General features: G+C 38.6%; 1 protein-coding gene across 1 annotated transcript in view; it reads right to left on the minus strand.

Moving 5' to 3' along the window:
- Positions 1 to 12,595, minus strand: part of LOC309477340 (putative E3 ubiquitin-protein ligase HERC1) — a 67,558-nt gene extending 54,963 nt beyond the window's left edge. The window contains 9 exon segments of the mRNA XM_082140576.1: positions 146 to 290; positions 400 to 527; positions 1,804 to 1,947; positions 2,237 to 2,333; positions 2,618 to 2,929; positions 3,959 to 4,144; positions 4,337 to 4,432; positions 5,707 to 6,673; positions 12,251 to 12,595. Coding sequence (XP_081996702.1) covers positions 146 to 290; positions 400 to 527; positions 1,804 to 1,947; positions 2,237 to 2,333; positions 2,618 to 2,929; positions 3,959 to 4,144; positions 4,337 to 4,432; positions 5,707 to 6,639 — 2,041 coding nt within the window. The 5' untranslated portion in view covers positions 6,640 to 6,673; positions 12,251 to 12,595.
- Positions 12,596 to 13,000: the final 405 nt, after the last annotated feature.

Consider the following 13,000-nt stretch of genomic DNA (forward strand, 5'->3'; position numbering starts at 1 on the left):
GCCTTACTTTAGAAAAAAAAAAAGTTTTGTCTAATAATATTACAGACAGCAAAATTTGCCTTGTGGAGCAGAAATGACATAATATTTAATGTTTTTTAATCTTATTTAATCCTATTTTTTTCATTTGTTTCTCCATCTCTCTCACCGTGAGACAGAGCGAGACAGTGGCTGTCTCCACAGGAAATGTCGATGACTTTAGTGATGCTGAGTTCCTCTATCAACCGAGGTCTGAGAGAGGTGGTCTCAGACGAGCCGCAGCCGAGACACGAGCCGCAGCCCCACGCAAACACCTGCATCGCACACAGGAGAGCATAGAGACACAAGAATTTATAAGGGTGGATATAACGGTACATGTTTACTCAGTTCGAGTCTGTGGGATAAATGAGTGGTTGTATATACCTGGCCAGCAGATGTCAAAGCCAGTGATGACTGACTCCCAGCACACACTTTTCTGATAATAAAGCCATGCAGGGCTTCTATCACTTTAGGCCTGTATACACGGTTTGTGTCCCCATGTCCCAGTTTACCTGTAACACAAACACACCATTCACACACACACACAGAAAGAAATCCCTGTGACATGGACAACAGTAATTTAAGGTGTGTCAAATTCAGTGGCCGTGCCAGTACTAGCATCAACAACTGTCTCTATATTTCACCTTTATTTCAAACATGTTTAAGCTTGTCTGTGGATATTATATCTGATAGTGCTGCACTGCAGAATTTTTCATGCTCTACTTATGAAAAGTAAGCGTCACTATGTCCTACTCACTCTGGAGGGCAGAAGACAGAAGAATGTGTATGTGCACATTGATTTTGACCAGGAATGTTACCTGAACAACTGCTGTAAACTGTGTATAGCTGTTAAAATTGCTGTGGCAAATAAAACTTGAGTCAAATATTCCCTCTTTGCATGCCATTCAATTCAAATTGTTCAATTCATGTGGGGAAAAAAGAACACAAAAATCTATTATCACAGATATTCCTTGGGTGAACAGGAGCAATTGAATTTTGAAATAAGAGACCAACGGATGGATGGATGGATGGATGGAGGGATGGAGGGATGGATGGACTACTAAATTAACTAGATAATTAAATAATTCATTAATTCATATTTAGAATAAATTTGTATCTATATATGTTAAGCTAAAAATGTTACTTTGGCTGTGAAGACCTAACTATTTGTAGAATATCAGTGTGAATATCTGTAAAAAAAATAAAAATAAAATAATAAATACAATAAATAAAAAAATCTAAGAAAGAAAGAAAGAAAGATTGAAAGAAAGAAAGAAGATTTAAAAAATGGTTGAATACCAGTCTCTCTCTCTCTCTCTCTCTATTTGAAATCCCAGGCAAAACATTATTAAAATAAAATGACTTCAGTCTCCATGAAGATTTGAGGATTTTCAATCACTAAATAGCAAATTGACTTACTAAGAGAGTCTGAACACATTACTAACAGCCTTGAAAAAGGCGCTTTGCTAAAGGATGACTATCTTACATTTGTCTGGTAATGTCTCTAAGACTTCACTTCAACGAGATGACGGAAAATGTTCATGAGAAATTAAATTATGACTGAAAAATGTAAATGCTACAGAAGCATATAATATGGCCACTTCATCACAGGCTTTCACTGTCATTTGCTTCCAGTTATTTTAGCTGTACAATACAGCACATTATGCTGCTTGATATTGCAAACTGGCATTTCTTATGTTATTTTAATGTACTTACATAATTATAAACCTAATCACATTCACAGAAAAGAATAACACATTGCAAAATAAGGTGGATATGAAATATTACCATTGTCCCCTCCTCCAAAGGACCAAACGATTCGGCCATCTTGAGCCACAGCAATGGTGTGAGAGCTGCCACAGGCCACTTGCCCGACCCCACTGATGTCCTTGACCAGAGTGGGCACGTTACGACTGTGACTGTCGCTGTGACCTACATGACAGACAGAGTAAAAATAAGACAGAGACAGACAGGCAGAACTTCTGACACAACAGCCTGACTCAGTCTTGTCCACTGCCTGACCAATTATTTCTCAGTGGATTAAAAAAACAACAACCTCTGTGCACAGCAGTCTTTCAAACCATTAAAACCACCTCACAGAAATCAATAGTGAATTGTATTTCACTGACAACACTACATCTGAGAACATATACTCAGGTCTCAAGTGTGTGTGTGTGTGTGTTCAGTGATGTTGAGGGTCTGTAAGAGGAGAGTGATGTACCGAGTCGACCGAAGTCGCCTTCCCCCCAGGTGTACAGCTCTCCGTCATTAGTCACCGCAGCACTGTGTCTGTATCCAGCAGACACACACACCACCACCTGCAATAAACACACAGGAAACACGCACACTTTTACAAATGCAATGATAACACACAAACTAGTTTCTTACGTTTTCTGAAGAAATATTAGTGGTTGCCAGGGTGTTTATATGCAGTTTCAGGTCATGTGGTAGCTATGGAATTGTAAGTAATTACCAGAGTATTCGGGGAGTTGCTTACTCGCCCAAGTCAAAAGAGCCCAGGCAAATACTCTGGATAAGACACGATAAAATAAAATAAAAAAAAACCTACATTCTGCATGTAGAAGACATTATTTCCTCTCACCTTTCCTAAAAGAGGGCCCTGTATAATCTTAGGGTATTTCTGCGTGGCGCTGTTCCCGTGGCCCAGTTTGCCGTAATCTCCGTCTCCCCAGCTGAACACCTCTCCCTCTGCCGTGACGGCCAGCGTGTGTCCGTCTGACCCCTTGGACGATGACACCTTCCTCATGGTGCGAGGCGGTTCCAGAACCAGCTTCTTAGGCATAGACTGGTTATTAGAGTCTCCCAATCCCAGACGCCCATAACTACCCTTCCCACAAGCCTTCACTGCACCATCAGCAGATACAGAGAATGTGCAGTATTGGCCAGCCTCAATCTGCAGGTGGAAAAACAAGAGCACCATTTAGAGCTGAGTGAATTGAATCAACTGTGATCAAGGATGTCTAAACCGTATTAGTGAAAAGGCACAGTTTATTAAGATGCGGCTGCTGTTTTCTAAATTGTATTTCTCAATAATAATGAAAAGACATGTCTGTATTAAAAAAAGCAGAGACTGCTGGGCCTGAATGCTACTCCAGATTAGATAACAGAACTTTCCAAAACACATATTCTGTTAGAAAGGAAACTAAGAAATTTAGATCGGTACAGATGGTTTGCTATTATTTATAATATAGTAGTAAATAAGCCTGACTGCATTATAAACATATAAAAAAAATATATATATATATCACTTCTTGTTGCCTCTAAAAGTTGTAATTAAAAACGTAAAAAAAAAAAGAATGAATTATGCTCTTTAAAAAAAAAAAAATAGATATAATTTTACAAAAACAAAAAGACCGTAATTGGCCCCATATGATGCATTTCTTGTCATGCAACTAATAAATTTATACCGTATATATTTTATATATATATATATATATATATATATATATATACATATACAGTGTATATATATATATATATATATATATATATATATATAATACATTTATACCATATATAAATATATTTTTTTTCTGTCATACTGAAAAGAGGAACCAAAATGCAAACTTGAACAGTTTAATATTTCTTATAAACAGTTTACCAAGCTAACATTTCAATAGCATATCTTCCATCCATAAAATCTGACAAAAATGCTTATAAAGCTCATATTAGACTGCAAAACTGTCAATCTAATATAAATGAGCTAACAGCCCAGACAGTGCCTTTACCAACAAAACAATTGGCTCTTTTAATTAAAAGCTATTTTGTTCTGCCGTCAAATTGAGCGTTGGGATCTCTCTCATACATTTTTTTTCTTTCTTTTCCTTCTCATGCTGTCTCTGTTGGAACTAATGTAAGCTTCATGACAGCTTCCAGTTATTTGGGTTTTCATCACACTTGAGTAACACAAACCCACACACACCATTTGTGCATCGCTGAAGCCCTGAGCCAGTTTGGGCTGTAAAATCTTCTCCAGCGTTCCCTCGGCGAGCTGATGGCTGCTGTTGCTACCCCACACGTACACCATGACGGCGTCGTTCTCCGAGCCGGAGGAAGAGGAAGAGCCCGTGTTACATGAGCACAAGCAGTTAGAGGCCAGGGTGCAGATCTACAACACACACACACACACACACACACACACACACACACACACACACACAGATTAAAGATTTATTTATGAGAATAAAGACTTATAGAGGCCAAAGTCTCTCCAACTTGGCATGAGAAATCTTAACACCTTAATATAAACGGCCTATATTACAGTCTGTGAACACTTATAGATTTATTCGCACATACAAACCTCTTCAAAAAGGCAAAGAGCAACATGCGAGAGGCTACAGAGTCCGTCAGCATCTTTCTTCAGCACCTGAGTATTGACGGATTCACCACGAAAAGCCTGTAAGAACAAATAACAAATGAAATGCTGCAGTGGATCGTTCAAAATATAAAAGGTACTGTAGAACAAAAAAAACCCTGATAACATACTCTATTTGTTAACTCTGACAAAATAAGATGCTGAAGTAGTGACAGATCTTTTCTTCCATATTATGACATGCATCAGAGTGAAATAAAAATGGGTGAGGACACCTATAAATTGGCTATTGATTGAATGGAGGCTGAATGCGAGTTTGCAGTCGATAGCAATAAACGGGTGGTTAAAGCGGAATAAATGTTTGGAAGTACAACATATATCACCAAAGAGAAGTCTGTCACTTCACAGGAAGATCAAATTAATATTTTGTTTTATTTAAGTATTTATGTTTTCAAATTTTGCATTCAGATAATCAATTAAATGATTTGAAGGCAAGATGATTAGCAACCCATGTTCCACTTCTAGCAACCCACTTTTGTAATTGATTAAAATAAAATATGAATTGAGAAAACAACATGTAGAGTAGGATTTCTGAGGTAAAAAGTGGCCTAAATGCTAAGGTTTGCTAAAACGCAACATCTAAATAATCGATTGGCTATTGGTTAATGTTATCCAGTGGCCAAGCAACCTAGGTGACATTATCATGAAAAGAAAATTGGTTCATTAGGTTTTGATTGAAGATTACGAAGATAGTCTCAATTCTCGATACTGGCACCAATGTGCTTAACTAGCTAGATTTTCACAGAATAAATCAGCTTTGTACTCTGGAGTAGGGGAATCTATAAACAAACAGTTGCTTCAATATGGGGAACAAGTTCTGCTAAACTTCAAGCACAAAAGCCTTGAAGTACACATATTTCCCATTAATTAAGACATTAATAAATAAGAGCATGGCAGGTCTGGTGTGGCTCGTGCGGCTTTCAGTGCTGGGAAGTCGGCCAAGAGCTCCCAGTCAAATGAAAGCCGCAATCTTATTTAGAGCAAGGAAAAACGTTTGAGCCATTCCTGCCCTCCATGAGAGGAATACAGAATAATGGTATACTACTCTATGGTGCTAATGTATTAGAAGTACAGTAACAATTAGCAACAATGATTTCGTTTAAGTGCCGAGGGAGGGATGAACAAATGGAGGAAGGTGTTAGCCTAGCCTCAGTTCTGTAACTCTATACTCTCTTTGTGTGCAAAAGAGGCACAGCTTTCTATACTAGTGCCCATTACCCATTAGTATTACTGTGTATATTACTTCACTTATGCTATTAGCATGACCGTTAGGTCAACCGCATGGTGTAGGAACACACCGTGTGCTGGCGCATTTGTTGCAGTGTTTGATGGATCAGCTCGTAGCCCACTCCAACTGTTTCAGAGGTGGTGGAAGAAGCAGAGGCGGCCAACGCCACCTCCACCCACTCCAGAAGGAAGCGCAAGGACCCTCTTTGTAAGGCTAGCGAGAGAAGGAGCTCCAGGGCTAGCCTGCGACCCGCCCGATCCGCCCCGGACCCGCTGACAGCCGTCTTCTTCAGGAAGTCTCCAACTTGCGCAAGACAGTCGAGCCCCACTGTTGGGATCTTGTTCTCGTTGGCCAAGGAAAGAGGAGGCAGGGCGGCCAGGACTGAAGACGCAGTGGCCAATACCTCATTGCACAAAGCAACATCTGGTGGGTTCTCAAGACGCCCCCGCTGCCAACTCTGCCTCAGTAGAGCAAAAAGGAGACTCAACCCAGTCCGGACACCCATTTCAATAAGAACGTCCGTGCCCGACTTTGAACGGGAACTGCCTGTTGGCCAAGGCTCAGACACTGACTCCAGAGTGCCCCCTTCTGCACTGGAGGATGAGGGCTGTGGGGGGAGCGGCGCTCGGAATCGGTCATGATACTTGCTATGGAGGGCGTAGAACACCCTCTGGAGGATCACCAGCCTGTGGTGCAGGGATAGGGCAAAGGGGGTCCTTGCCAGCATGCGGTGGGCCAGGCATCGTTGACTGTGTAGCAGCGCGGATAGATATTCCTCCTTCTCCTCCTCAGCACTGGATTCGTACTGGAAGTCAGGCAAGCGTGGACCCATTAGGTCCTGCACCGGCTGGGCCAAGCCCACAACCTCCTTGTTGTAGAGCAGTTTTGCATAGAGAGCAGACGCTCCGTGCCGTGTGGCTGTCTGAACGCTGTCCTCCGCTGCCCAGGAGCTGTTCAGGTGCTCCTGCCACTTGAGCATCACGTGTGTCTGAGAAGGCACCATCACTGTACATTATTCACACACAAGAGGCACATAGCTGGAAAAGAGAAAGAAAGAACAAAAGTAAGAGACATTTAAAAATAGTGTACAACATTAGGATTGTGTATCGAGAACTGGTTCCAAATTTCCAAGAACCGGGGATTCAATAAGACACATGCATTTTGATTCCCTTTAACAATTCCTGTGTTCACATTTTAATGTGATTTTAATGTAAACAATAAATGTAATTTAAATAAATTCCAGGGCCTAATAGATTTGAATAAATTCTAATAAATAATCAAATTAATACATCTAAATAAATAATCTAATCAGAGTTTGTGTCTGAAGTCTGAACTAGCATTTCCATTCATAATGGAAACCAGGACATAACCTACCACTGTAGGCATTTGAGGGGCATCTCACCCATAATATTCAGATTATTACTCAACCAATTTGTGTATTACAATGGTTGCTTTCTAAATTATTATGTTTGGCCTCCCACAATCTAGAACATGTGGTTATATCCTTGTCAGAAACAGACTACAGACTGCTCTTCCCCCAAAAAAGATGTACATGTCTTTCCTCTAGAGCCTCTCTGAAGGAAATTTCTTGACAGACTGCACTTGTTTTCCTGTCGGGATGTAATAAATGTACGAGACAGCATTTGTAGAAGGGAATCAAGGTCATTTTCCTGAGGCACGGTTTGATAGAACATGAGGAACACATCAGTTTACTTGCCGAAGACAACAATAGTCATGCATTACAGATTAGCCTAATTAGCAAATCACTGACCCCTACCCCCCACCATATTTGTGACTCAATCAGAAGGTTTAGACTTCACCCTAATGTGTAAAACTGATTACAGACTCCAGCGGCTGTAACTAGTCAACGAATAACCTAATGAGAGGTGACGTCAACATGAAAACAGCCTGAAAGCACCCGGGTTTCTCCACTGAGAGACAGTTAGCATTAATTTGAAGATAACAATGAGTTTATCCACTTAAAAACTGTAGAATTTTTTTTTTTTATATAAAAAAAATTGTATGTGATGTATTAGCTCAAACTATACCTGTAAACTCCAGATAAGATGGAGGCATTTTTTTTATTCCAGCATTCACTTTTTATTGCTATCCTTTTAATTTTACATCACGAACGTACAAAAACGTACAAATAAATCACGTTGTATTACGCGAGCATATAAATTCAACCTTGGTGAGCGAGCATGTGAGACTTCTTTTAAAAACATTTAAAAAAAAAATCGCACTGACCCCGTACTTTTGAACGGCAGCCTGACTATACATTATCTTTTACTTACCACACACTATATTAACTTGCACAACTTTACCAAGGCTGTGAAGAGGGATTACTTGCGTTTTTGAGAATAAAAAGAGGAAATGAGGAAACTCCAGCGGTTAGGATGAGAGATGTACTCATGATATTTTATTTCTCGGAAAACATGATCATATGAATATGAAACCTCAGGAGCTGTTCAATCAGTATTGACTGACATGATTAATCCAACACTTGGACGGAAGTATGACTCAGATTTAAAATGAAAATAAAGGTCTATAAAAACCTGAATGAACCAGACACCATCAGCCTGGGAATTGAGCAACCTGGACGTCTGCCTCCATCTCTGCTTGAAAACTCTCACGTCAATGAACCCAGTGACCTTCTTGTCACTTTGAGCAAGTAACCACCACTGCCCGTTGGTTAGTGTCCATGAGCAACATGACCCAGCACTTCCACGTCTACCCACGGTCTTACAGCCCAGAATGTATTACACCTGGCAACCTCTACAGTTTCACGATGTATAAAAATAAAGAGGATGCTTCTCAAAGCTGCTTCACAGTTATGTGGGAGATGGTGTGGGACCGAGTGTCACATTCCCCAGGAACTCTGACTAATCCTGCAAAAATCATGACAACAACAAGTCCTTAATGTGGCGGACTATGTAAAGAGACGCTGAGCTTATACTCTGAGGTGTTTACCACTGACATATTGACGCGAGTACAATGCTATGGGTGCAAATATAGACAATCTTAGGTTACACGTTACTATTAATAATTAGAAAGAGGTAGTTAAGCACCCAAATAGTAATTTTAGATCATGTTTAAAAATAGAGGCAGAGAACATGCAGTTTTAAACCAGTGTTGATCTGATAGCTCATGGGTGTGCTTTCCAAATTAAAATGGAGGACAATTTAACTGTTGGGTCATTCCTGCGACGACGTTCAGAATCATGTTCACGTCTAGGTCTACATGTGTTGGATAAATTAAATCATAGGCCTATTGGTTAGTTTTCTTACACTTTTTAATGCTTATTTGATGAAAAATACAGTAAAAACAGTAATAATGCGAAATATTATTACAATTTAAAATACCCGTTTTAAAAAAAATGTATTTTAAAATGTAATTTATTCCGGTGATGCAAAGCTGAATTTTCAGCATCATTACTCCAGTCTTCAGTGTCACATGATATTTCAGAAATCATTCTAATATACAGATTTTCTGCTCAAGAAACATGTATTATTATTATTATCAATGTTAAAAACAGTTGTGATGCTAAAAACTCATTTGGAAATGTGATGAATTACTTTGGTTTGAGAAATATAAAAACATCTTCTGATCTTTCTTTGGGAATATCGTTTTAATTGGCAATCAATCTGGCTTTTCTGTGTCCTCAATATCACTGTCCATCCTGTTAGTGTTTTGTAAAAGCCAGTTCTTTAATAACATTATCTTCCAGGAAGTGACATCATCATTTTAGTGGGAAAACACAGCTCAAACATTACTAGTATGCGCCAGCAATGGATTTTATGATTTTTATGAGATACTTTTTTACATTAACATTTAGCAGACACTTTTATCCAAAGCGACTTTTTGTGTAACTTTAAAAAAATCAATTCTGTTTGATAAAATTACAGAAATCATTATGATATTATAAAAAGAAACTCAAAAGATGGTTAAAAATATCCACATTAAATATTAACATTGACACCCTCATGCAAGCCAAAATTTTTAATCCCTCACTAATTTTACCATCTTGTAAATTTCCTTTGTCTTTGTGTAAATAATCACATCTGACCAGAGCCTAAATATGAAAGTCTGGGACACCTTTCTATGAAAATACTCTCTTAAAAGGACAGTTCACCAAAAAATGTTGTCATCATTTTCTCACCCTCAAGTTGTTCCAAACCTGTATGAGTTTCTTCTGCTGAACACAAAAGAAGATATTTTGAAGAATGCCGGCCTGGTTACCAATCAGTCTGTAACCAAAACTAGTTGATGGGCCCCATCAACCTCCATATGAAAAAATATATACTATGGAAGTCAATGGGGTCCATCAACTGTTTGGTTACGGACATTCTTCAAAATATCTTCTTTTGTATTCAGCAGAAGAAAGAAATTCATACAGATTTGGAACAACTTCAGGGTGAATAATGATGACAGAATTTTCATTTTTGGGTGAACTATCCCTTTAAAAGACAACACGAGCGTATTAATTTTTAATGTTAGAGTTCAAAAGAATGCTGCATAACAGAAATGACCCAGTAAAAATGTGTATAATCATAAATAGCAATCTGGTGTCTCATTTGACTTAATGGAAATAATTCATAAAATGTTTTCAGGTATTTCTTGGAATCCCAGATCCAAATTAGCTCAGTCAAATTATGGAAACGGGGGATAAAAAAAATGTTAACCGGAAACAAAAAGCGCATGGAACCGCAGGGTCATTCCCAGCCACAGAGGTCAAGGACTGAGCTTGAATCTGTCAGACAAACATAAAGCTGCCCAGCCAAGAGTTTCCACTGCCAAGTGCCCATCACTGCTGACCTTCTGTTGAAGTGAGAGAGCGAATTCAATTCAGCCAGTCAAAATGGTCTGGGGGGCTGATAGTCTGAACACCTGACTAATCCAGGGCAACTGCGACAACTAAAACTTCTGTCCGGTGTGATCAGATTTCACACAGAGGGCATCAAAATATAGGCCAAGAAGAGAAGACGGTAAACGCACAACTGTGAACTAAAAAAGCTGAGCTTTGGGGTTTGTGCTGAGAAACACATGTCTCCTTAACACTGTATTTAAAAAAATTCCTGGCTCGTTATGAGATTTGTATCGACTTGTTTGCAGACGTAAACAATAAAGATGCGCACGCACAACAATACTATCATGCAGTAGTACGGTAAAGTTCTCCTCTCCAGAATTGAGAAACTAACTGATTATTATTTATTAGAGCTAATTATTATCATATTAAAACTAAAATGATTATTATTTGTAAATGTTTTAATTGTATTAAAAAAAGTGTACTGATTGTCAGTACACTTCTTATGGGAACAGTAGCCCTGGAGTAACCTGATGTTAAAGTTCTGTCATCATTTACACACGTCCACGTCGTTCCAAACCGACATTAATTATTTCTTCTATGAAAAGCAATCTAATATATATTTTGCATAAAGTAAATACAATTAAAGTAAATGGGGACTGGAGCTATCAAGCTAAAAACACCATAAAACAAATCCACAAGACTTCCAAGTTTTCTGCAGCCTTATGATAGATTTGTTTGGGAACAAATCAGAATTATTAATGTTATTTACTACAAATTTCCATTCTGGCTCTGAAATATATTTTGCACTTGCGTACATTTAAATTAATTGACTTAACAAATGACATGCAAGAACCAGTTATTTTTGACTTCACTGACATCAAACCTGGCTCAAGTTGGATTAATATTCACATGAATTAATTATATGATATTTCAAGGTGCCTGTCATTTAGGAGCTGGAAAGCCCTCATGTCCATTCACTATCATTGTATGGTAAAGATCAGCTTTGACAAAATTCTGCAATATATATATATATATTTTTGCATTCCACATAGGAAAGGAAAACATTAGGGTTAGGGTGAGTAAATAATGACAGTATTTTCATTTTGGGGTGAACTGTCCCTTTAAATGCATTGCTCAAAGGAACAATGGAGACCGTTCACGGTTCACCTGTTCTCTGCTGTAAAGACCACATTGGACCAGCATGAATTTTATAGTTTGGTGCTTGTCTAGCTGGTGGACCAGTAAAACTATACTGTTAAGCAAAAAACAATGCTGGTCAACCAGTATTGTCTTTCTAATAAGGCTGGTTAACCAAGAGAGGCTTGCTTTGTTAAGCTAGTTAAAATCCAGGTACGGACACTAGCATTCAGGCATCTAAAGGAACACATCCAGGTCTTTTACGACAGTGGTTTGGACCTATAATCTATAAGCCCAACACCACGACATCACCCCAAAGAATCTGCTATTTCTTAAGCATGGTGGACCAGAATGCATCAGTTATGGTCTTTCAAACAATGCTCTATCCATCTAAACCCCATAATCTTGATAAAATACAACACATTATGCAAAATGTGAACACAATTAGATCAGTTACCACAACAACATGCATGAACTGTCACTTGGACAAGACTTAACGTACATTGTTGCATCAGCTGAGACTAAAAACAACAGTGATAGATACAAAAATAGCTGACATATGACGAGCTCAACTGTTTAAAGAGCTAAACCACATTAAATACAGATACGACAAACAATTATCAGATACTGTCGAATGAAATATAATAAAGACAGTGTAAATAACGCTTACCAAACGATTCGATATTCTCTCTTCCTTCTGTCATTCACGCCCAGCAGAACAACCCACTGCCTGCCCCCCGCAAGACTCTTTAAACCTGCTGTCTATCAGAAAGGACGTGAATCCTCCGCTTTATTATCAACCATATGATATCCTGGATTTACTTTCACAAATACACACTTTTGAATTAAATATAACTAAACGCTACCCGGCAAAGAGGAGTTACGCAATGCGAGGACGAAATGCCGGTTAATCTCGCGCTGGAGGGTGTTTATAGTAGGGTAGGCTGCCGCTCCGCAAGCTGTTGCCATGAAAAATAGCGGCGTTCGGTTTCGGGAATGCGCGTACAGCGCAGGATCTTACGCATACGGCGTAGTGTCGTGACGTCATGACGTTTATATCGTAAGGGTCCGTTATGTCTAGCTTTTGTTTTTGCGATATTATTTACCATTACTGTATCAGGGTTATTACCGTTAAATAAGACTATTGTACTATTTTGTTTATTAAAATAACGCTGAAATAAAATTGCTGTTCTTTTTTAACTTTTTATTCATCAATGAATGCTGAAGGTACCAAAAAAAAATATTAAGCAGCACAACTGTTTCCAACATTTATATTAATAAATCATATAAGGATGATTTCTGAAGGATCATGTGACACTGAAGACTGGAGTAATGGCTGATGAAAATTCAGCTTTGCATCACAGGAATAAATTACATTTTAAAATACTTTCAAATAATAGAAAACCACTGCTTTAAATTG

This window comes from Leuciscus leuciscus, assembly GCF_965113295.1.
Source record: "Leuciscus leuciscus genome assembly, chromosome: 16".
Lineage (NCBI taxonomy): Eukaryota > Metazoa > Chordata > Actinopteri > Cypriniformes > Leuciscidae > Leuciscus > Leuciscus leuciscus.